Raw genomic sequence first — 25,274 nt, forward strand, 5'->3', positions numbered from 1 at the left:
TTTTGTAATAGTTCGACATTATAACTTCCCAATATATATATATATATATATATATATATATATATATATTTTTTTTTGTTTTATTTTAATATGGCTAATACTTGGAGATGTGATGGATGCTTAGTCGAAAATTCAGACGATGCATTAGAATGTGTTTGTTGCATGCAGAAAAGAAGCATAATTAATGATGAAAAAAATGGTGACGTGAATATTAATGGAAATACAAATAATGATGGGTTGTTAACAAATATAGATTCTAATAAAAAAAATGAAGATGAGACAGTTGCTGAAAATAAAATAAATGAAGATAAGGAAAATACTTCCAGAATTGATATTATAGGAGGAGGTGGTTTTATTCCTTCAATTAAAGCAACTAATAATACAAATAATAAATCTAGAAGTATTTTTTTAAATAATGTTTCAAATAGTAACGAAACTGAAACAACTACCATGACTAATGATGATAATAATATACATATCAATTCAAAAAAAAATAATTTCTCTGATAAAGAACAAAAGGAAAGTAAGCATAATTTAGATTCATCTAATAAAAATGTTAGTCTTAAATCTAAAAAAAAAAAAAAATATGATAAAAATGATAAAGGTATATCAAAAAGGGTACAACCAGCCCGAAATTGTACAAAAAAAAAAATTAATTACAAAACATGATTTAAAAAAAAAAATAACATGAAATGAAAAAGAAAATGTTATAAATATCAATTTTTTTTTTTTTTTTTTTTTTTAAATAATATATTATAAATTTAGTTCACGAATTATTTGATCTTTTTATTTATTTGTTATGTATATATTATAATATATATATATAATGATATTTTTGTGTATTTGTTAAAAATATAACTCTCTTTTTTATTATACAAATGAAAAAATGAAGGTGTTCATAAAACCTTATGAATTTAATAATGGTTATTCTTGATTATGTTTTTTAATTTATTTTATTTTTTTTTTAATTGTCAATGCATTAATTTTATTTAAATAAATACTTTTACATATTATAAATACCACGTTGGGGTCTCATAATATTAAATATATTATTCCATCATATGATTTAATAAAATAAAATTCATGAAAATAATTAATAGTAACAAATACAATATGAATAAATAAATATATATATATATATATATATATATATATATGTATGCATATTTTTGTAGTTATTTTCATTTGTTTTAATATATGCAATTCCTTTTTGTTTTCGTCCTGTTTTTTCATATATTTGTATTATCATCATAGTCTGAACTTTTGGAAGGGGGTTTTTTATTATGGTAAATATTTTTTATAATTTGAAAGTTGGATTCTCTTGGTACTTCTATAGGCTTAAATGTGTCAATAAAAAAATTCAATATATAATAATTACTTCCTACGTATGATACTAAAGATGGTAATAAAAATAAACCAAGTACATAAATTATTTTAGCTCTTTTATCATTCATATTTTTCTTATTGGGTTTATGAAAACCGCTATAAAAGAAACCCATTTTTTTAAAAATAAAACAAAAACAAATTAAATTATAAAAAAAAAAAATATATATATATATATATAAAATAAAATAAAATAATAAAAGGAAAAATATAATTTCATATTTTAAATTATTTCTTTTTCTTACCAATGAATATATATATATATATATATATATTAATGTGTACTACTAATGGATAATATTGCAAAGGCAAAAAATTAAAAATAATATATATATATAATATATATATATTATCATATTTATATTATTATTTCATTTTTTTTTAAGGGGTGTAATTTGTACTTCAAACAGTTTGTATTCCGTCACCTCCAACAAAAAAAAAAAAAAAAAAAAAAAAAAAAAAAAAAGTATCTTAAAGCAAATACTTATTATATATTCGAAAGATCATATATTATATATTACAAATATATATATATATATATATACATATATTTTTATATTTTTTTTGTGTATTCAAGACAGTTATTCATTTAATATATATATGCATATATTTATATATATAATTTATTTTAATTTTTTTTTTTTTAATGATTCATAATATATTACATGTTTATTATATAAAATATAGCATTTCCTCAATTTGTAATGGATGCCGAACTGACGTACCAGTTGATTAAACATACCCTTGAGGAACTTGAAAAATCTAAAGAATACATAAAAAATGAATTAACAAATAAGAGAGAAAAAAATAATGAAAAGGAAGAAAACCAAACTTATGATGATATTTTTAACAAATCAAATAATTTTAAAAAAGATGACAAAAAAATTGATTATGAATCCATCTTAGATTGTGTGATAAAACAAATTGATCATTATGAGAAATTACTAGATAAAAATCAGTTAAATAATAAAACTGATGATAATATTAATAATGATAATAGGAAATATAATAATCTCTTTGATAATAATAATAATAATAATAATGTACTTAATGAAAATGTAGAACAATATAAGATACGCGATTTTTTTGAAGATTATAAAGAAAATGAAAAAATTACATTTAATAAATATAAATTAAATAAAAAAGTTATAGTTGGTCATACGACAGAAGGGAATTCTATTGTTATAAACAATGATAATTTTCTTAAACTATTTAAAAATTCAGATATAATAAATAATTCATTTAATAAATCTAATACAACAAATATATTTAATATAAGCAAAAATATAAATGAAGATAAATTAAACCAAGACAAATTAAATGCAAATGTGGATAATAATTATTTAAGTGATATGTCATGTTCTACCTCTAGTGTAATATCATTAAATAGTTTTATTAAAAAAGAAAAGAATGAGAGAATTTATAAAAATAAAGAAGCATATGTAAAACATAAATATGATGATAATTCATATATTTCTCATAAATTAAATTATTGTAGTGATTGCTCCTCATCCTCTTTAAGTTGGCATAACCAAGAATATGATGACCTTTTTTATTATTCTAATTTATTGAAAGAGGATAAACACTTAAAAAATAAAATAAATATAAAGAAAAAGAAAAATCATACCAATGATAATAATAAGAAACATATTAGTGATAACCATCATAATTATCATAATGATGGCGATTGTAACTTGGAATTGTTCAAGAATAAACAACAAAATCATAATGAATCTCCATTTTTTAAATATATATATTTTAAATATATAAATAAGGATAAAAATAACTTCTATCCTGTATTTATTAATAATAAAAATGGAAAAAAAAAAATATGGAACCTAAAAAGTCTAAACAAATATCAACATGTAGATACAAGTGAACCAAATAACAAGTATGAATTAGATACACAACTATTTAGTTATAAATCTCATAAATATCTTTCTTCAGTGGATGATAATTCTAAAAAAAAAAAAAAAAAATTATCTTCAAAGAATACTCAAAATATAGATAGCCTCAAGAAGTATCGTTTTGACGTAGACGAAATGAACTAGTAAAAATAAAATAATATATAAATAAATAAATATATAAATATATAAATATACATATATATATATATATATGATTGTGTAATTTTATTTTATATTTATTTATGTACATGTAACATATTTCTCCTTTTTTATTTTTCTTCTCAATAATTTCCAGTTCTATAGATAAAATTGTTCATCAAATAGAACAAATACATAACACTGAAAAATCAGAAAAAAAAAAAACAAATTACAACGAGCATTTTATGAATTTTATTAAGAAAAATAAGGAGTATCTTAAAAAGGAAAAGTAAAAATTCAATTATATTTAAGAAACATAAAATATGTGGATATTTTATAATATATATATATATATATATATGTTATTATTTTTTTTTATTTTTTTTTTAGCAATTTTACTTTTAAAAAGTTGTGTGAAACAGACAAAATAAAGTAGGACAAAAAGAAAAAAAAAAAAAAAATACAAAATATATTATATATAATATAAAATAATAAACAATGATACATAGTTTGAATTAACATATTATGTATCTATATACATATATACATTTTAATGGCAAATTTTATTATTTATTATTTTATAGGCTGAAAGTAAAAATTATAGGAACCGATGGAAAAATAATAAAAAACAGAAGTCTCGATAATGTTGTTATAAATAAGGTTATATATTATTATACATAAATAAATAAATATATATATATATATATATATATATATATATATGTATATATATATGTGAATATTCATATTTATATTTTTTTAGAATAAAACATTTGGTGATTTGGCCCTTAAATTAGGACATACGTTTAAATTGTCTGATGATAAAATTGAAAATATAAAAATGTTTTTTGACGGAGATTTATGTGATAAAAATATGTCTTTTGGTAAGTTTTAATTTATAAATAAATATAAATATAAATATAAATATATATATATATATATATATATATATATATTTATTTATTTATTTATTATGTAGATAATAACGAACTTGGACTAGAAGATGGTTATCAAATAGATGTAAAATTCCCCTTAACTGACGTAATGATATACATATTGAAATTATTTATTATTTTTTATTTTTTTTTATTTTATATATATAATTATTTATTTTTTTTTTATTTTTTTGTAGGATATTCCTTGTACTGTTGACGAATCAAATCTTAGTGATGATTCATATATTCTATTTTTACCAGATTCTTATGTTATTGATTGAAAATTAAATATAAATATAATATTAATTCTTGAATTTTTTTTTTTTTTTAATTCCTAATAATGTTTAATTATGAAATATATAATGTTTTAATTAATTTTATAACAAAAAAAAAAAAAAAAAAAAAAAATTATAAAATGATATAATATTTATAAACAAATAACATATACACATAACGATTAACAAAAAAAATAATAATAATAATAAAATAATATATATGTATATTAAATATATATATTAATTAATTAATTCAAATATTACTGACAAAAAAAAGTAAGGATTATAAAAAATGATATTAAAAAAAAAAAAATAATAATCCATATGACATATATATATATATATATATATATATATATATATATATATTATGTAAATACTTCCATATTAGTCATATTACTCATGTTTAATTTATTTTATATTTTTTTATTTTAAAAATCCATTGGCTCGTCTTGCCATGACTGAAGTAACTTTTCATTGAATGTATTTTTTTTTGTGTACTTTGAAACTTTTAAAATACCTAAGAATGCATACTTACAATTAGTAATATTTTGAATATTTTGTGTAAATAAAATATGATCATCTGGTATTATTTCTTTATATTTTATTTTATATTTTTGTTTATTAATTTCTAATATAGTATGTAAACTTGTTTTTTCTTTTAAGAGATGTAGAACTTGTTTCATAATTTCTTCAGGTTTTAAATCAACATCTTCTAAAACTAATTTTATAAATTTCTTATTATTATCAATATTTTTAATAGTATTTAAACTTTCTAATTTATCTTTGTAATAAATATTTAATCCTCTTAATGATATCATATGTTCGTCTCTTTCATCATTGTTCAAATTTCCTTTCTCTTCATATGCATTTACATTTTCATTATTTAATAAGTTCTCCTTCATTTTATGAAAAAAAATATAAAAATATATCACACAATATTTAATATATATATATTAATTTTTTTATCTTTAATAATTTTTTAATATAAAGTATACTCACAAAAATAAAATTGTACGAATATTAAGTCTTAATTATTTTCTCTTATATATATATATATATATATATATATATATATATATTTTTTCTTTCTTTTTATATATAGAACTCCAAATAAAAAAAAAAAAAAAAAAAAAAAAAAGAAAGAATAAAATTGTTCTAAAAATTATATTATATTATATAATATTATATTAAATATATAAAAAAAAAAATACATCAATTTTATGATAACATATTTTATGAATATAAAATTTTTTTTTTTTTTTATAAAAAAATGGGTGGTATACTTTTTTAATATATTATATATATACAATATATTATTATAATGCTTTATATTTTTCTTCAATATAATTGTAAATATATAGAATAAAATTATATAATATGTATATAAATATATGTATATTATAATTATATATATATAATAATAATATATTTGTATTATTTAAATATATTGTATTGGGATATCGATTTATTTTTATAATATAATATATAATAGCTTTTTAAGATATATATATATTATATATATATAATAATTTATATAATAAATATTATATATATTTATTTATGAAAAGGGCTTAAAGTGTATTAAATTTGTATAGAGATAAGAGTTTATAAAAAAGAACTACTACTATAAGAAAAAATAAAATGATATATATTATATGAATTTAATTTATATATTTTATATATTTGTATATATAAAATAATACAAGTAAATATTTATTTATATATATTAAAAAGGAATATATACAATTATAAAAATATATTTAAATATAATAAAAACAAATATATATATATAACAATATATTATAATATATAATATTTAATTTTATATTCCACATATATATATATATATATTTTTATAATATAATAAATATATATTATTTATGTATATATTATAATTTAGCATAAAAAAAAAAATAAGCTTATATCTTTTATTTATATTTAATATCCCAAAAAAATAAAAACATTAATATAATATTGAACTACTATAAAAATAATTATATATGTATATTATATATACATAATATATAATAATAAATAAAAATATTGTAACAATAAATATGTATATAAAAATTATATAACAATATTATACTAATTTTTTTTATATAAAATATAATATATATGTAAAATTTAAGTTTATATATTATATATATATATATAATATATTATTATATATTAATATATTAAGTAATTTTTTTATTAAAAAAAAAAAAAAAAAAAATTATAAATAAGATAAAATAAAATAAAAAAAAGTAAACGAAAATAATTTTTTATTAAATTATAATATATTAATATTTTAGAAACCCTTCTTTCTTTTGTTATTTATATATAAAAATATATAAAAGGAAACTTTTTGTATTTTAAACATTTAAATCTCTAAAAAGAAAAAAATGGTAATTTAACAAATAATATAAAAACTAAATAAATCTATAAAAATATATGAAAATATGTATATGTTTATTTTATTATTAAGAAAAAAAATATATATATATTATATATATATGTTTATGTTAATATTTATAAACAAAAAAAATATATGATTAAAAAAAATTGTTATATTAAAATATATATATATTATATGTGATTGGAAAATATATATTTGTATAAGTACAAAAAATATTGAGTATTAAAATTGTGTTACATATATATATATATATATATATAGTATAATATTATATATATATATATAATAATACGTAAATTATATTATTGTTACGCCATATATTTTAAAAATATATATATATATATATATATATATGTATAATATATTAATGTGCTTGTTTATTTATTTACTGATTTATTTTTATTATTATTATTTTTTTTTTTTCAGGAGGATGCTAATAAGCCCAAGAAGAGAACCTTTCGTACCTTTCAATATAGAGGTGTTGATTTAGATAAGTTATTAGACTTAAGCCAAGATGAACTTATAAAATTATTTAAAGCAAGACAAAGAAGAAAGTTTCAAAGAGGAATCAGTAAGAAAGCAAAATCACTTTTAAAAAAAATTAGAAAATCAAAAAAAAATTGTGAACCAGGAGAAAAACCAAATCCTGTTCCTACGCATTTAAGAAATATGACAATCATACCAGAAATGGTAGGATCTATTGTAGCTGTTCATAATGGTAAACAATATACAAATGTTGAAATAAAACCAGAAATGATTGGTTATTATCTTGGTGAATTTTCAATTACATATAAACACACAAGACATGGAAAACCAGGTATTGGAGCTACACATTCATCTCGTTTCATTCCATTGAAATAAAGAAACAATTAAATAAAAAAAAAAAATATATATATATATATATATATATATATATATATTTTTATGATCAACATATTTAATACTAATATATAAAGTTGGAATTATATAACAAGGAATGTTTCAAATATATACATATATATATATATTTTTATATATATATATTTTTATATTTACATTTCTATTTATTTATTTATTATTTTTTTTTTTTTTTTTTTTTTTTAATATTTTTTCATAACGTTTTCAAAAAAAATTATAAGTATATAAAAAAAAACATTTTATATATAAATGCATTCAATGCTTTGAATTATAATAAATAATTAAAAAAAAAATATATTTATAAATATATATATATATATATATATATATATATATATATATTTATTTATTTATTTATTACTTTACACGAATAAGGTGCAATTTTTGTTCTTCCTGATTGTCGGTGTTGTTTCCGTTTCACGTTTTTTTTTAAAACTCAAAAAATTTTTTAAAGATGAAAAAAGAGACGTTTCCTTGAACCAATTCATTTTACTTGGGTCATTATAAAATTCATGTGATTTATAAGAAGTATTTTTATCAAAATTATAATAATAAATATTTGAATAAAATTTTAAATTATCACATATATGATTATTTATTAAAATAATTTCATAAAATATATGATTAATCATATAGAGTTGTTTCTTGTTTAATTTATTCATATTTATTTTATACTTATTAGGGATACACTCCTTTATATTAAATAAATTTTTTTTTTTTTCAACATCATCATCCTTTATAATTATATGGCCATTTTTTTTATTATCTTCAATATTATTAATAATGTTATTATCAAATTCATATAGACTTTTTTTTTTTGTTTTTTTAATAATCGAATATTCTTGGTCTTGTTGATATGTATCGTTTAAAAATATAGAATTGATTTTTAGCATATGCATAATTTTTTCTTTATCAAAATTATCTAACAAATTATCATAACAAAAGAAATCTTTTTTAAAATCCATAATCATAAATAGAGAAGAGGAAATAAACATGGCTTCATATAATTCATTTTTAAAATAATTTAATATATCATATACAACACTTAAAATATTAATAGATATATTATATGAAGTTAGACATCCTATACGTAATAATTTTTTCAAAAAGGAAAGAATATAATATATAGGTATCATTTTATTTTTTATAGATAAATGAATAATTTTTAAAAAGTGTGTATCATCATAATAAAAACTAGCAGGAGTTATTAATTCATATAATCTTTTATAATAATCTGTATACATATTATTATTTAATTTGTTTTTATCATTAAAAATATTACTATCATTAGTAGTATCATCATCACTTATAGTATTATTATTACTTTTTTCACTTTTTTCACTTTTATTATCATCATCCATATTATTATCCATATTATTATCTTCTTCTTTTATATTTTCATTATTAATATTATTTGATGATATATTTAATTTCTCCTTTTGCTCTTCATCAGATATGGGTTCCTCTTTTATCATGACATCATTTATTAAACTATCAGATTTTCGATTTTCTAACTTTGTTATATTTATATTAGTATAATTCTTTTCATTTATAACATTTCCTACATTTAATTCTGTTAAAATATGGAATATACCTGGTAATGCAGCTAGCGAAATATATAAGTTTGATGACTTATAAAATGAAATATTAAAAAAGTCAATTAAATAATATGGATTATTTGTATATGGAAATACATATACTGGTATATAATGTAATAATTGTAATATCATAATATATTTATGTATATGTGTTGTTATAAAATAAAACCAACAACTTGAATATATATTACAGTATAATTTATCATCTATATGTATATTTATAAATAAATTATTTTTTCTTTCTTTTATTTTATTCGTAATTTTTTCTTTCATATTTTTTAATAACATATCATCAGAAAAATCCATATCACTATTAATATTATTTATTAAATTTACATCCTTTAAAAAATCTTCTTCATCTGATTTATTTTCATCATCTGAACTTGAAGATAAATGTTTAATACTACCACTATCATCACTATTATAATTTTCAAATATATTTTTTTTTTTTTCTACTTCATTTTTTTTAATACCATAGGAATTATTTAATTCGCAAAAATAATACGTATTATTAATATTTACACGTGAATTATTATTATTATTATTATGATATGTTTTTTTTCTTTTTCTTGATACATCCTCTTGATCATCTAAGAACAAATCATGTTTTTTAAATCTTTTCATATATTTTTTTTTTTTTTTTTTTTTTTCATTTGTATTAAGACGTTGTACTTTTTTATATGGTTTAATTGAATTTATTAGGATTATAAAAATAAACAGATTGATATTATGGTTATCTTTTGGAAATTTTAAATTATAATCTTTTTGTACGTCTACTACATTATTAATATTATCATTATTATTATTATTATTATTATTATTATTTTTATTATTATTATTATTATTATTATTTTTATTATTGTTGTTGTTATATTTCTTGTACATATCATCATCATTATTATGGGCGATATCCTTTTTTTTTTTATTCGAATCTACATATTTATTTTCAATACATAAACCATTATATATACATAAGAAAAAATAATCCAGGTCATAGTAAAAACATATGTAGCTTTTACATATATGTTTTATAGTATGGATATTTATGTGTTCTATATTTAAAAGTTCAATAATAATTCGTCTATATAATTTTATAGGAAAGTATTTTTTTTTATCCTCATACTCAACTACTTTATTTGAATTATTATCATATTCATTTGTATTATCACTCATATATAAAATATTAGAATTGTTACTATTATTATTATTATTATTATAATCGTCCTCATTTTTTTTCATCAACTTTTCATATATCTTTAATTCAAACTGTAAGGATCCAAATAATATGGAAAGACTTTTCTTAACAAATATTTCATCATCATTTTTTAATAACTGAAATAATAAATTTAAAAATTTCTCAAAACAATCATCTAACCATTCATCATATTTGTTATATCCTTTTTTATTTCTTGGAATATCAAATATTATTGAATCCTTTCTAAAAAAATATTTTAATTTTTCATCTAAATTATTTATGTGACGACCATTAATATTATTATTATCTTTATTTTCTTCTTCAGCGTTTGAAGAATATAATAACATTCTCTTCAACCTTTCTTTATATATTAATAAAAAAAGCTTCGTCAACTTACTTATAATATATTTCCTATTATGAGATTCTTGTATTAACTTAAATAACAAGCATATCTCGTTTGTCGCAGATGATGATGTTGACGAGGAAACAACTGAACAGTGTTTCTTTTTTGTTTCCATATTTTAAATTGAAACATAAATAAAGAAAATATAACAATTAAAAAAAAAAAAAAGAAAAATAAAATAAAATAAAATAAAAAAAAGGGCTAATTTATTGTTATTATTTTATTTTGTTTTATTTTTTTGATTGGCCCTCATTAAATATTTTATATATTCATAAAAATATTATAAAATCATAACAACATAAATAATATATATATTTATGTATATTATTTTATTTTTTTAAAAAAATATCCACTAAAAAAAGAGAAAAAAAAAACGACGTCAAACTGTTATATTATATATAATATGTAATATATTATATGTATATAAATATATTAATATTAAAAAATAAAACATATATATAAAATATGCCTAATATATATAATATTATATATGTATACATTTTTTTTTTTTTTTATTCATATATAATTTTAAGGAACAAAAAGAAAAGAGTGTTATCATTAAATGACATAGAAAATAATAATATGGAATACTAAAAAAAATTGTAAAACATTTAATTGTTCAAAAATATTTATATAAATATTTTTTTTTAAATATTATTAAAAATGCGTTATTAAAAAAAAAAAAAAGAAAAAAAAACAAAGTTTAAAAAATAAAACAAATTAGAAAATAAAAAAAAAAAAAAAAATAAAAAAAATAAAAAAATAAAAAATAAATTTTAAAAATGTTCAATAAATAATACCGAAATAAATAACAACTTTTTTAAAAATTGTATATAATAAAATAAAATCATATGATTAGCATTTTATAGCAATCATATATATAATATATAATATAATAAATTTGTAGTATATAAAAAAAAAAAAATAAATAAAAAGGGAATTTCTTTTTTCTTCTTAATTAAATATGACCATAAAAATATAGACAATACATAAATATATATATATATATATATATATATATATATATATATGTTGTTTCTATATTCATCTTTTCTTTCTCCTTTAAGAATATGATAATATATGCTCATTCTTGTCATGTATGTATTATATATGTATATACTTTTAATTATACTTTAATTAGATACTCTTTTTCTTCGCTTGTTCCAAGATTTAAGTGCCTACTTTTTTTTTTTTTGTTTTGCAGTGAATCATGTGATTGTCTTAAATCTTCCAAGCATAAACGTGCGTCTAACTGAGCTAAATAATCACCAATAGTCCACATAAAACAAAAAGAAAAAAATATTAAAGAATATATTGATGAACAAAATAAAAGCCCAACTTTTTTATCTTGCACCATAAACTGTAAAAATTTTGATGCTCTATGTATAGTTACAACATGAGGAGAATGTAATATATCTATTAATAAAAATGTTATTAACATTGTCATAATTATATTATTAACAATTAATAATACTATTGTTGATCGTATGAACGTAGCGTTTTCTTTTATAACTCCAAGACAACCTACTAAACATATCAATAAAATTATTACTGCATATAATGAACATATTATTAATAGATTACATGTAGTCTTTTGTTTATATTCTATAAACCCAAATACTAATACAAGAACTGAATATATTATAGGAATCAAGTACAGTATGAATGCTGCCACTCTTGTTGATAAACATTTTATAGATGTCATTTTCTAAAATATTTATAAATCAAATAAAAGAAAAATATGAAATATAAATTTGTAAATACATATATATATTAAAAAAGAGAAACATAAATTATGATATTATTTAAATTGAAGTATATATAATGTATAATTACATATATATTTTATACATCACGAGAAAACTATATAAATGTATTTAATGGCTTCTAATAAGTCATAATATTATCTATTTATTAAGCAGAATACATTAATATGGTACTCTTTATAATTCCTTTAAAAGATTAACAATAAAAAAAAAAAAAAAAAAAATGAAAAATAAATTGAAACATTATATATATATATATATATATATATATATATATATATATATATTTATATGTATATATTTAAAAAGAGAAAAAAAGCCAAATATTCAATTGTCTATAACAGTACAAGAATTATTCGTATAAAATAATACACTTCATTATATGTAATATAATGAGTGTTCTATTTTTAGATATACACATATATGTCAAAAAAACAAATAATATGTTATAAAATATGTTATTATATATATTGAAATGGAATTATAAATATATAAATAAATAAATAAATATATATATATATATATTTCAACCTTCCAATTGCGAATAATATATATAGACTATGTTTTAAATTTGTTAGTACATTAATGCAATAAATAAAAAAAGCAACATAAGAATAAATATAAATATATGCATATATTTATGTAGTTAGTAGAAGTGCATAATTCTATTAACATCTTTATAATTTATGTAAAATTACTATATATGTGTGTATTATTATTTTTCTTTTTATATTGAAAGAAAATGTAATTATATATACATGTGCAACCCAAAAAAATACATACATATATACATATATATATATATATATATATATATTTTATAATATTAGCCTACCTGCCTATAAAACTTTCTCGTTTTTTTTGTCCTTATGTTGATATGTTTTATTCATTTCTAAAAGTACCAATTCTGTTTATTATTGACCTACGATTATTTTTTGTTCTCTTGAAAAACAGGTCAAATAAAAAGGAGTGTATAAACAAAGACAAAGTGGGTATATATATATATATATATATATACATATATATGTTTATATTTATGTATATATTATATTTGCTTTTATCTTATTTTATTATTATATTTCCTTTTATATTTCAGTAACGTAATAAATTTTTACCTGAACAAATGAATCATTCACCAGCCAAAAAATAAAACAAACAAAAAAATAAATTATATATATATATATATATAATATTTTATAAGTTAAAAAATATAAAAAGTATTAACTCAAATATATATATATATATATATATATTTTTTTTTTTTTTTCTTGTTTCTTAAAAAGTATTAACTCAAATATATATATATATATATATATATTTTTTTTTTTTCTTCTTTCTTTTTGTTAGGTGTATTTTACTAGTCTACATAATATTTAATAAAAATTATTTTTTACTTTTTAATTATTAATGTGCGCTTGTAGTGCATTATCTTCAAAAATATTCTGGAGTACCTTTTTAAATGTATAGTAAAAAAAAAATGAGATAAATGGGTTGGTCTAAATAGTTTTTAAATTTATATAATAATGATATATAAAAACGGTAGCGAACTTTTAATACATATATATGTATATAATTAAAATACATAATATATTTTTTTTTTATATATGTCTAGAGACATGTATTTATATTTAAAGAATTTTTTTTTTTTTTTTTTTTTTTTTGAACTATTTAAATATATACATAAAATAAAAAAAAATAAAAAAGTTTTAAATTGAGAAAAGTATTAGGAAAATTTCTCATTCCCCATTTCAATCATACACATACCAAAAAAAAAAAAATAAAAAAAATAATAAATAAATAAAAAAATATATATATATATATATATATATATTTATACATATTTTTGATTGAAGACAAATTACATATCGTGCAGTTCGTCTTCCTTGTGTGTTTCAATTACACAATCCGATTTAGGATAGCATGTACACAAAAGAATATATTTTTTTTTTATTTGTTCTTCATCTAAATAACTTTGATCATCATTATCTACTTCTCCTTCGACTAGTTTTGCTGCACATGTAGAACAACTACCTCCCCTACAACTATATGGTAATTCAACATTCTGTCTTTCACTAGCATCTAATATATATTCATCTTCATTACATTCGATTTTTTTTTCTCCATCGTTTGTTCTTAATGTTATATTATAAAATAATTTATTTTTATTAGAAGTATTGAAATTACGTTTTCTTAAATAATCATAATTATTGATATTAGATATATTACTTTTTATTTTGTTCTTAAAAAAACATATTTGTTTATTAGAATTACCTAGCTGGTTATTACTTAGGAAATTCAAAAATAATTTACTATTTTGGCTTCTTAATATATTTTTATTATTATTATGATACATATAATTTATGGGTATATACGTATTTTTTAATTTATATGTATTGCTATGTTTTATGTTAAATGTTAGTACTAACAATAATATTACAATATTCATGATTCTAACAAAAGTTTATTTCTTCTATTTTTTTTCTTTTTTATTTTTCAATTGATACTAAAAAAAATATATATATTACATATAAAATAAATAAGTGTATTTAAACATATTATATTTACCTTATTTAAATAATATAAATTCAATATATATATATATATATATATATATTGTATAAACTCTTTATTGATGTAATAACCTTTTTGATAATAAATATATAAATAAATAAACAAAATGTGCCCTTTTCTTAATAAATATAAACTATAATATACCAGATGATTATTTTTATCATTATATAATATTAATAATTCAGACAAAATCTTATTTTTTTTGTTTTATTTAATAAAAAAAATAATGAAATCCTTATGGCAATACATTAGTTCAACTTTATTATTTTCCACCTTATAAAGCATACACAAAATGAAATATGAACTTAATCTTTTTTTTTTTAATTTTTTGGTAAACATAAAATATTACATATTTTCATCTTATTATTAATATATCTGAGCGGCTAAACAATATGAAAACAAAAATAAAATATATAAATATATAAATATATATATATTATATATATATATGATGTAATATATATAGGTTCTTTAATTTTGATTTTTTTTTTTTTTTTTTTTTTTTTTTTTTAACCGAATTATATATAATCAATAGAACAACGATTATTTACTGGAACGTCAAAATATGAATGTTACATGTATATTTATTATAATTTTGTAAAATATTAAAAATTTTAAAATATATATGTTTATATAATATATATATATATATATATATATATATATTTTGTCCCTCTCCGTATTATTTAAAAATTTATTCTGTTCTTTCTTTAATATATATATATATATATATTATACATATGTATACATACTTATATATATAATTTTAAAAAAAAAAATGAACTCCTTAAAATGATATAGTCATATATTCCTATAAATTTTATAAATGTTTTCGAAAAATGGATAAGGAAAATAATAAAATAAAAAAAATTCCTATATATATGTATGTATATATATATATATATACATATATTTTATATGTATAATATTTGGTTTTATATGTTCTCCTCTTTATTTACATTAATGTAAAGGGTAAAATAAGTCCACTCATAAAAATGTTACATAAACAACAACGTTGATATATGAGTTTTAAAACATAAAAGAAAGTACAAATAATTATGAGAATTATATATATATATATATATGTATATAGAAATTTTAAAAAAATAAAATGATATAAAAATATATATGTTTATGAAATAATACATATAAAAAAACAAAATGAATGGAATTGTGGTAAAATAACACACACATATATTTTATATACATATGTGATCATATAACCTTTTAAAAGGTTAAAACATTTGATAAATATTCATATTAAATATATATATATATATATATATATTTATTTATTTATTCATTTTATTTTTTTTATGGTGTTATAAATATATATATATATATATATATATATATATATATATACATAATTATCACAGTATGATTAAAATTTTTGTTGGTTCCTTTTTAACAACATTATTTTTTGTTGTATTTAAATTTCATATTGTCAAGAATGTAAAAAATAAATCATGTTTCATAAACACTTTTGGTGTATCTCCTATTGTTACAAAGTTATTTCCTAAATATATAAATAAAGGTATAAATAGAAAAGTTCCTATTACATATAAAAAAAATAAAATGATAAGATTTTTAAACAATAATATATATGAAGATGCCTATGATACAATAATTAACAAATTAGATTTATTAATAAAAGAGAGTTATGATATTAGAGATCATATTAATACTTTTAAAGGTTTTTTAAGGAAATATTTAGATGAAATAAAAAAGCATGAATCTTGTTCTTCACAAGATTTCTTAAATAATTTTTTAATTTATATTGATACATTTAAAAAATACAAAAATTATGAATTCCCTAATATTCATAGATATGATGAAACGTTATATGAATGGTCTTTAAAATTTTGGTCTGAATTGATAGACAAAAAAAATTCGAAATTTCTTGGTATTTCAAATATAAAAAAAATAGAATATTGGAGAGATAAAGGACACAATATAATAATATTTAGTAATCATCATATTGAAGCAGATGCAAATATAATAAAATACTTTTTTCACACTCAACACTCTGAACAAATTTCAAGAAATATTATTTTTATAGGCGGACATAAAATTAGAGTTGATCCTTTGTCAAGACCATTTAGTGTAACAGCTAATCTTTTATGTATATATTCGAAAAAGTATATAGAAAACCCTCCACATTTAAGAGAAGAAAAAACTTTATTTAATCATAAATCATTAAATGTTTTACGAAATTTATTAAATAAAGGGAAGCAAATTATTTGGCTAGCTCCAAGTGGAGGACGAGATAGAAAAGGAGCTGATGGAAAAATACACATTTCTCCTTTTGATCCTAAAATCATACAAACATTTAATATTTTTGCAAAAAGATCCAAGGTTAAAACACATTTCATAGGATTAGCTTTGAATACTTATAATATATGTCCACCACCCAATACGGTTGATGTAGATGAAATTGAAAAAGAGAGAACTTGTAATTATTCACCTATATCTTTAAATTTAGGACAAGATATTTTTGAATTATATCCAAATATGGATGAGGATCAAATAACGACATATCTTTATAATTATGTAAATCAATTGTATAAACAAATCAGTTAACAAAAATATATTTAAAATATTATATATTAGTGTAGTATGTATTTAATATATTCATATGGGATAATTAATTTATAATTATGCTAATATATTTGTTTAAGTAATAATTTAACAATATATATATATTTTTAATTTTTTTTTTTACTTAAAATTTTTTTTGGAGCGACATAAAATATATATATATATATATATATATATTTTTTATTTTATGCATGTTTTTTTATTTTTTTTGAATAAATTATATGTATAAATTTACGTATATTATTTGTCATTATATAATAACTCAATATTTCATTTTTCTCAAACAAATATACATGGAAATTATAATAAAATAAGAAATATATACATTAAAATGTGTAGCACATATATATATATATATAGAAATATTAAAAGTAACAAAAACATGAACAATATATTCATATATAAATATATTAATTTTTTTTTTTTTTTTTTACTTATTTTATTTGGCTAGCTGTTCATAATATTTTCATATGTCCTTTTTGGCCTTATGAAAAAATGTGTAAATTTACAATAATCCAATGATCTTTTTATTTTCATTTTATTCAGAAAAATATTAATATATTCTTAATTTATAAAAAAAGAGGAAAATTGAAATATCACAGAAAAAATTATGTATATATTATTTATTTATTTTTATTTTTATTTTTATTTTTATTCTTTTCTTTTTTTTTTTTTGATGTATAATTTGTTGAAGCATTTTATACAGTTGTGTCAAAAAAAAACAAAAAAAAAAAAAAACTCAATATTATACCTTAAAAATATTTTTTTAATTTTGGCTTGTAATAATTAAATATATGTTAATTGATTAAAATTTTATATATATAAAATTTTATTATAAAAAAAAAAATTATCTTTTAATTTTTACAATGAAAAAAAGAAGACAAGAATATCTTTAAAAAAAGGAAATGCTTTGAATTTTATTTATATATTTTTTGAATGATTTATATATTCATTTATATATAATTTATAATTAAATATATTTATAGTTTTTATATATTAAAAAAGTTAAAAGAACAAAATTTTATATGATTACATTAATGATATTATATACTATTATTCATGAACACTCAACAAAACTTTTTATAAAAAGTTAAATTACAAAATGTTTACATTTTATGTTCATATCATTTATATTCAATAAAAAAAAAAAAAAAAAATTCTTTTACTGTCTTTTTTTATTTTATAATTATATTGTAGAGAAAAATATTCCTTTGATAAATAATATATATATATATATATATATAGATATAGATATTGAAAATATGATAGCATTTAATATATAAATTAGAATAAAAACTATCAGCATATATACTACCCTTTATAATTAATATAAAATACTGGTATATATTATAATATAATATAATATATATTGCGAAAATACAATTATATACTTCCATTATTATATAATATTACAAAAACGGTTACTTGATAAAATAAGAAGTTACATAAAATATATATTATTTTCATCAGTTTATAGATATATTTATTATTTAAAATTATATTTACATTTTTATTTATCTTTTAGCAACTTTTCTACTCATTTATTATAGATTTTATATTATTATAATATATATAGAATAATGTTGTGTTTTCATTTTATATATAATATATATATATATATATATATATATATATATATATATATATATATTATACAATTAAGGGATAATAAAAATAAATAAAATAAAAAAGCAAAGGAAATAAAGGAAAACAAAATAAACGACTATTATATAAATATATATATATATATATATATATATGTAATGATAAAATAAAATATATCCATATTACATTAATATAATATATATTAAAAAGGAAAAAATATTTATAGCATATATATATATATATATATATATATATATATATATATATATATATTTATTTATTTATTTATTAATATTGTTTGAATTATTTACCATATTTAAAATGTATGAGTAAACGTTGAAGAAAATAATTTATATTTTATATAAATTGTTTTATATAATTTTCATGTTATACATATATATATATTATATTTTTTTTGTTGTTGTGGTACATAGATATAAATATATACATTTCTTTATGTGAAATTCATATATATTTTTTTTTATGTAATTCATATATATATATTTATATAAGTACAATATTAAAAAAAAAAATAAAAATAAAATGAATGAAAATAATGTAAAAGAAATGAATAATAAAAATGATAATCCATACAAAAAAAAAGGTGATGAAAAATTAAATGAAACAGCTAGTTATCAAAAATCAAAAAAGTCATCATATATAGATAACTTGTATAACAAAAATTTACTTTTATGCGAAGATAAAATATCTTATTGTGATGAGAAAAAAAAGGAAAATACAAATGTGGATGAAGAAAAAAAAAAAATAGCAAATGTAAAAGAAGAGGTTGAAAATAATTCGTCCATATGTAAAAATGTGTCATCTACAAAAATATTAAAAGAAGTTCAAAAAGATAAATATAACATTCTTGATATGAAAGGAAAAAATAACATTAAAAATAATACATCATCAGAATATATAAAAACAAGATCTTTACAGAACGTAAAGAAAAATTCTTCGTCATATTCTAATGATAAAACTGGAAACAAAAATTCTCAAAATTTAGAAGATCATAAGGTTGCATTTTCTACTACAAATGGGAATAGTCTCAGTTTTGATGAGATAGATATGAATAATATAAAATTGAATATGAAAGATAAATTAAATAATAATAATTATGTTTATGATGATGATGGTGATAATAATTATTATTATTATAATAAGATGAATGACGAAAAAAATGAAAAAGAAGAAATATCATTTAACATATATGATGCACCCAATTTAATAGGAAATAATATGGAAAATTATATTTTGCATGATGAAGATAATTATATTAAATCTTCTTTTGATAGAAATAACTTTGATACTGCTATAGATAATAATGATGGTTTAAAACAACCGTTTAATATTTTTAATGAGGAAATAAATAGTCATGATTTAAGAAGAAAAAACAAAGATATAATCGCAAACATTGAAAAATCATCTAGATATTATAAAGAAAAAAAAAACAGTTTTTTGAGTACATTAAAATCGAAAAGTCATGAAAAAAAAGAAGTATATAGTTCTAATAGAAATCAAGTTAAGGGTGAGGAAATTATGATACAGAGAATTTTTATTGAAGAAAATAATAATGATGATAATGTTCGAAATAAAATAGATAGTATTGAACAAACTATAGAAGAAAATAGAAATGTTAAATATAATAAAATGTTAAGTAATAAAACTGGAAATATATTAAAAAATCAATGTGATATATTAAAAAATCAAAGTGATATATTAAAAAATATAATTTGTGAAGAAGAAAATTATTCTTCATCATCTACAAATGTAGTAAGCCATATGGTTAATAAAAATGCAGACAGTGATTCATTTAATAAAAGGGATTATGAAATAACAGATGATGAAAGTATGGAAGAGAACCTTATAAAAAATAATAAATATGTAGGTGATCAATTTGGAGAAGATAAATATTTGAATGATCATATTCCAAGTGATGAATTAACTGAAAAAATAGCGAATGATATTAGTAGCCCCCATATAGAATTAAGCGAAGATTCATTAGAAAATACAAGAGAAAAGTTTGAAAATGTTAGATCAAATTATGGGGAAGATTTTATAGATATAAAAATATATGATGAAGATTCTGAAATAGATGATATACAAAATAACGAACTAGATTATTTTTGGAATAATAAAGATGTATCGAATATATTAAATAAGGAAAGAAATTCGGTAAGAACAAGTTTTGAAGGAAATAATGAAGAGGATGAAAAAAATATATGGAATAGTGAAGACTGTGGTGATGGCGTAAGATTAGGACCAATTGATCTTCCAGATTTTAATATAAAAAAGAAGAAGGATAAAATTATATTTCCTCAAATGAGAAGAAGTAGAAGTGATAATATATATAAAAGGAAAAATATAGCCCATTTTATGAATAAGAGAAATACAATAGATAATATAATAAATAATGAAAATATGGAAATATCGTTATCAAATAATGAATACACATATGATAATAATAATAATGATAATATTAATAATAATAATTATAATATTAATAATAATGATAATAATTTATATTATGCTAATAATAAGGTAGGTGAGAAAAAAGAGGAACAACGCGATGATATGAATATAGCAGACAAATTAGATATTATAAGAAAGAAGCTAGCTATAAATAATAATATAGACATTGATAATATAAATTATGAACGTTTTGATATGTATCAAGTAGATTTTGAAAGAATAGGTTTAAATGTAAGTAATTTAGAAAAAGAAGAAAAATATATTTTGTTATTATATATTTCTGAAAAGAAATTAGAATATGTATGGAATGAGAGAGAAGCTTTTAAGCGAGCTCATTCGAATATAAAGAATTTCCAGGTGAATCAAAATAAGATGAGAGAATTAAAAAATGAGAAAAGAGAAAATTCTGTATTAATTGATACACAATATTTTAAAAGTAATGAAATGAAAAATTATCAGAATTATAATATATTGAATAAGAAAAATAATTACAATATAAAAAATAAATGTTCAAATAATTGTAGTACAAATAAGACCAATGTTTTTTCAAACATCGGTAGGTCTATATCTGTAACATCATCATTTGATACATGTGAGAAGAAAAATAATTCTAAAGATTTTTCATTATTATTAGAGAGGCATAAATATAATAAAATGAGAAATGATCAATATGATGAAAAGATGAATAGTGATGATTATAATGATATTATAAATAATGATGAAAAGTTACAAGATGTGGGTTTCTTCTTACCGTTTTATCGTAGGTTATTAAAAAAATACGAGACAATAAACAAGGTGGTCATAAATAATGATAGTGCTGCTAATGATGTTTGTGAAACAATTAGTACTTCAAATAATAATAATATATATAATAATATTTGTAATAAGAAGGAAGAAGGTGATAATTCCCAAAAAAATATGTCGAATGAAAAATCTTTATTTGAGAGGTTCCTTAAAAGCTTCATTTCTTTATTTTTCCTGGATGAATGTATTGATCAATTTTTAAATTATTATGAAGATATTAAAACATCAAAAAATAAAGATGATGCTCTATTAAGACATTCTTTGTGTATAGAATATATGTGTAATTGTTTTCAGGATATATATATACAAAAAGATTATATTGAAAATGAAGAAAAAAAATTTTGGTTTTTACATTTTTCTGATATTATGAAAGACATAATAAATAATTTTATAGAAAATGAAAATTTAGTAAATAAAATAAGAAAGATACAAATAATAAATAACATATTAAAAGATGAGGTTAAAACTTATTCAATTAAGGTAGCTCATGAAGACATTTATTTGGATGTATCTCAAAATTTTATTGAAGAGTATGAAAATGATAAAAATTATAAGTATAATTATCACATATATAAGAAACAAAAGCAAAAAATGAAAACACAAAATAGTCAAGATAAAAATAATAATAATAATAATAATAATAAATATGTTGTTGGGAATAATCAGGGTAATTATACCAATTCATTTTGGAGTTATATATTTGGATATTTTAATAATATATATAATAACTGGTCTCAAGAAAAAGATGATTCAGATCATTCTTCATATAGTCATTCTGAAGAGTCTTTACAAAATGATATAATAAATTCATCAAATTTGGTTATTAAAAATTGTACTCATTCAGATGAAGAACAAAGTGGTGATATTTCAATGACCACAGATGATGAAAATTATCAAAAAGTAGAGGAACAAAAAGGGAAAAATAATAATAAAAGTGATAATAAAAATGAAGATAATATAGAACATAACATATTGCATAAAAAACCTAAACAAGTTCATGAAGAAAATGTATATACACATGATATTTTATTAAAAGGAAATAAGCAAAATAAAAATAAAGAAAAATATAAAAATGATCATTCTCTTAAATCAAAGGATATAAAAAGTGTTGATACAAACATGAATAATAACAAATTAAATAATTATATGAATAACCAGATAAAGTGTAATTCTTTAGAAAGGCAAGATCATATATTAGGTAGTTCTACTAATATAGATGAGAGTATAATTGAGAGTAATATATCAAATGTTAGCTTTCATAATTCAGAACATTCTAATAATATAAAATTGGATGATTTTTATGTTGTTAATAAGAAAGAAGAAGAAAAGAAAAATAATACAACAAAGGATGAAGAACAACCTGATATATTAAATAATAACAACAAAAAAACAAACTGTTGTAGTAATACACATAAGAACAGAAATTATCATATTTCATCATACCAAAATTTTAAGTGTAATAATAAAAGATATCAAAGAAATGTAGCAAATTTAGTTTCATTTCAATATAAAGGATCCTTACCAAAAGAAAATATAAATAACTTTAAAAAAATGAATAAAAATAAAAATATCATAGGTTGTTATTTTTCATCATCTGATGACACATTAGTTGGAGTGCATATTAAAAGTGATATAGTCCAACATTTTGTAGATACCCATTTTGTTATGGAACGATGTCGAAAATATAATAAACAAATAAAAAAGTCCTATGTACATATTCTAAATGCAAAAACAAAACAATATTTAGCTGTAAATCTAAATACAAACAAAATAATTTACACAAATAAATATGATGATACAATATATTTAGATCAATATAATGAACAACATAAAATATCTACATATTTTCAATTACAATCAATATCAGATATGATGAAAAATATTTTGATCGAAGATATTGTACAGAGTGTAGCTGATATTTTGTGTTGATACTAAAATTTGTAAGATATGATAAGGCGCCCCTAAATATATCTATACTGTAAAGGTTCAAATAAGGTTTAATAGGAAAAATATATATATATATGTGTGTACCTTTTTATGCATATAATTTTTATGCATATAATGTTGTGTGTTTATCCTTATAAATATGTAAAATTTTTTTTTTTTTTTTTTTTTTTTTTTTTTTTTAATTTTTTTTTTTTTTTTTTAATTATTTTTTTTTACCTTTAAAAAAAAAAAAAAAAAAAAAAAAAAAATTTTTTTATTTATAAAAAATAAAAATTTTTTTTTTTTTTTTTTTTTTTTTTTTTTTTTTTTTTTTTTTTTTTTTTTTTTTTTTTTTTTTTTTTTTTTTTTTTTTTTTTTTTTTTTTTTTTTTTTT

The 25,274-nt window shown here is 17.4% G+C and overlaps 10 protein-coding genes across 10 annotated transcripts; 5 read left to right on the forward strand and 5 right to left on the reverse strand.

The window, feature by feature from the left end:
- Positions 1 to 90: 90 nt before the first annotated feature.
- PGSY75_1317400 (hypothetical protein) lies at positions 91 to 669 on the forward strand (the record flags this gene model as incomplete). Its single annotated transcript, XM_018787238.1, has 1 exon — positions 91 to 669. One exon carries the CDS (start codon positions 91 to 93, stop codon positions 667 to 669), a length of 579 nt encoding a protein of 192 aa, XP_018639980.1.
- Positions 670 to 1,229: 560 nt separating this feature from the next.
- Positions 1,230 to 1,499, reverse strand: PGSY75_1317500 (hypothetical protein; the record flags this gene model as incomplete). Its single annotated transcript, XM_018787239.1, has 1 exon — positions 1,230 to 1,499. The coding sequence occupies one exon, from the start codon at positions 1,497 to 1,499 to the stop codon at positions 1,230 to 1,232; it is 270 nt and encodes an 89-aa protein (XP_018639981.1).
- Positions 1,500 to 2,087: 588 nt separating this feature from the next.
- PGSY75_1317600 (hypothetical protein) lies at positions 2,088 to 4,644 on the forward strand (the record flags this gene model as incomplete). The annotated part of the gene is made up of 7 exons (XM_018787240.1): positions 2,088 to 3,433; positions 3,586 to 3,717; positions 3,819 to 3,860; positions 4,013 to 4,088; positions 4,192 to 4,312; positions 4,408 to 4,469; positions 4,561 to 4,644. The coding sequence occupies 7 exons, from the start codon at positions 2,088 to 2,090 to the stop codon at positions 4,642 to 4,644; spliced, it is 1,863 nt and encodes a 620-aa protein (XP_018639982.1).
- A 425-nt stretch (positions 4,645 to 5,069) lies between these two features.
- On the reverse strand, positions 5,070 to 5,543 carry PGSY75_1317700 (hypothetical protein; the record flags this gene model as incomplete). The annotated part of the gene is made up of 1 exon (XM_018787241.1): positions 5,070 to 5,543. One exon carries the CDS (start codon positions 5,541 to 5,543, stop codon positions 5,070 to 5,072), a length of 474 nt encoding a protein of 157 aa, XP_018639983.1.
- A 1,485-nt stretch (positions 5,544 to 7,028) lies between these two features.
- PGSY75_1317800 (40S ribosomal protein S19) lies at positions 7,029 to 7,903 on the forward strand (the record flags this gene model as incomplete). Its single annotated transcript, XM_018787242.1, has 2 exons — positions 7,029 to 7,031; positions 7,469 to 7,903. The coding sequence occupies 2 exons, from the start codon at positions 7,029 to 7,031 to the stop codon at positions 7,901 to 7,903; spliced, it is 438 nt and encodes a 145-aa protein (XP_018639984.1).
- A 398-nt stretch (positions 7,904 to 8,301) lies between these two features.
- On the reverse strand, positions 8,302 to 11,250 carry PGSY75_1317900 (putative small ribosomal subunit nuclear export protein; the record flags this gene model as incomplete). Its single annotated transcript, XM_018787243.1, has 1 exon — positions 8,302 to 11,250. One exon carries the CDS (start codon positions 11,248 to 11,250, stop codon positions 8,302 to 8,304), a length of 2,949 nt encoding a protein of 982 aa, XP_018639985.1.
- A 1,011-nt stretch (positions 11,251 to 12,261) lies between these two features.
- On the reverse strand, positions 12,262 to 12,840 carry PGSY75_1318000 (putative membrane protein; the record flags this gene model as incomplete). Its single annotated transcript, XM_018787244.1, has 1 exon — positions 12,262 to 12,840. The coding sequence occupies one exon, from the start codon at positions 12,838 to 12,840 to the stop codon at positions 12,262 to 12,264; it is 579 nt and encodes a 192-aa protein (XP_018639986.1).
- Positions 12,841 to 14,759: 1,919 nt separating this feature from the next.
- Positions 14,760 to 15,347, reverse strand: PGSY75_1318100 (putative ferredoxin; the record flags this gene model as incomplete). The annotated part of the gene is made up of 1 exon (XM_018787245.1): positions 14,760 to 15,347. The coding sequence occupies one exon, from the start codon at positions 15,345 to 15,347 to the stop codon at positions 14,760 to 14,762; it is 588 nt and encodes a 195-aa protein (XP_018639987.1).
- A 1,505-nt stretch (positions 15,348 to 16,852) lies between these two features.
- PGSY75_1318200 (putative glycerol-3-phosphate 1-O-acyltransferase) lies at positions 16,853 to 18,055 on the forward strand (the record flags this gene model as incomplete). Its single annotated transcript, XM_018787246.1, has 1 exon — positions 16,853 to 18,055. One exon carries the CDS (start codon positions 16,853 to 16,855, stop codon positions 18,053 to 18,055), a length of 1,203 nt encoding a protein of 400 aa, XP_018639988.1.
- A 2,166-nt stretch (positions 18,056 to 20,221) lies between these two features.
- Positions 20,222 to 24,883, forward strand: PGSY75_1318300 (hypothetical protein; the record flags this gene model as incomplete). The annotated part of the gene is made up of 1 exon (XM_018787247.1): positions 20,222 to 24,883. The coding sequence occupies one exon, from the start codon at positions 20,222 to 20,224 to the stop codon at positions 24,881 to 24,883; it is 4,662 nt and encodes a 1,553-aa protein (XP_018639989.1).
- Between the last annotated feature and the right edge of the window lie 391 nt (positions 24,884 to 25,274).

Source organism: Plasmodium gaboni, chromosome 13 (genome assembly GCF_001602025.1).
Source record: "Plasmodium gaboni strain SY75 chromosome 13, whole genome shotgun sequence".
Lineage (NCBI taxonomy): Eukaryota > Apicomplexa > Aconoidasida > Haemosporida > Plasmodiidae > Plasmodium > Plasmodium gaboni.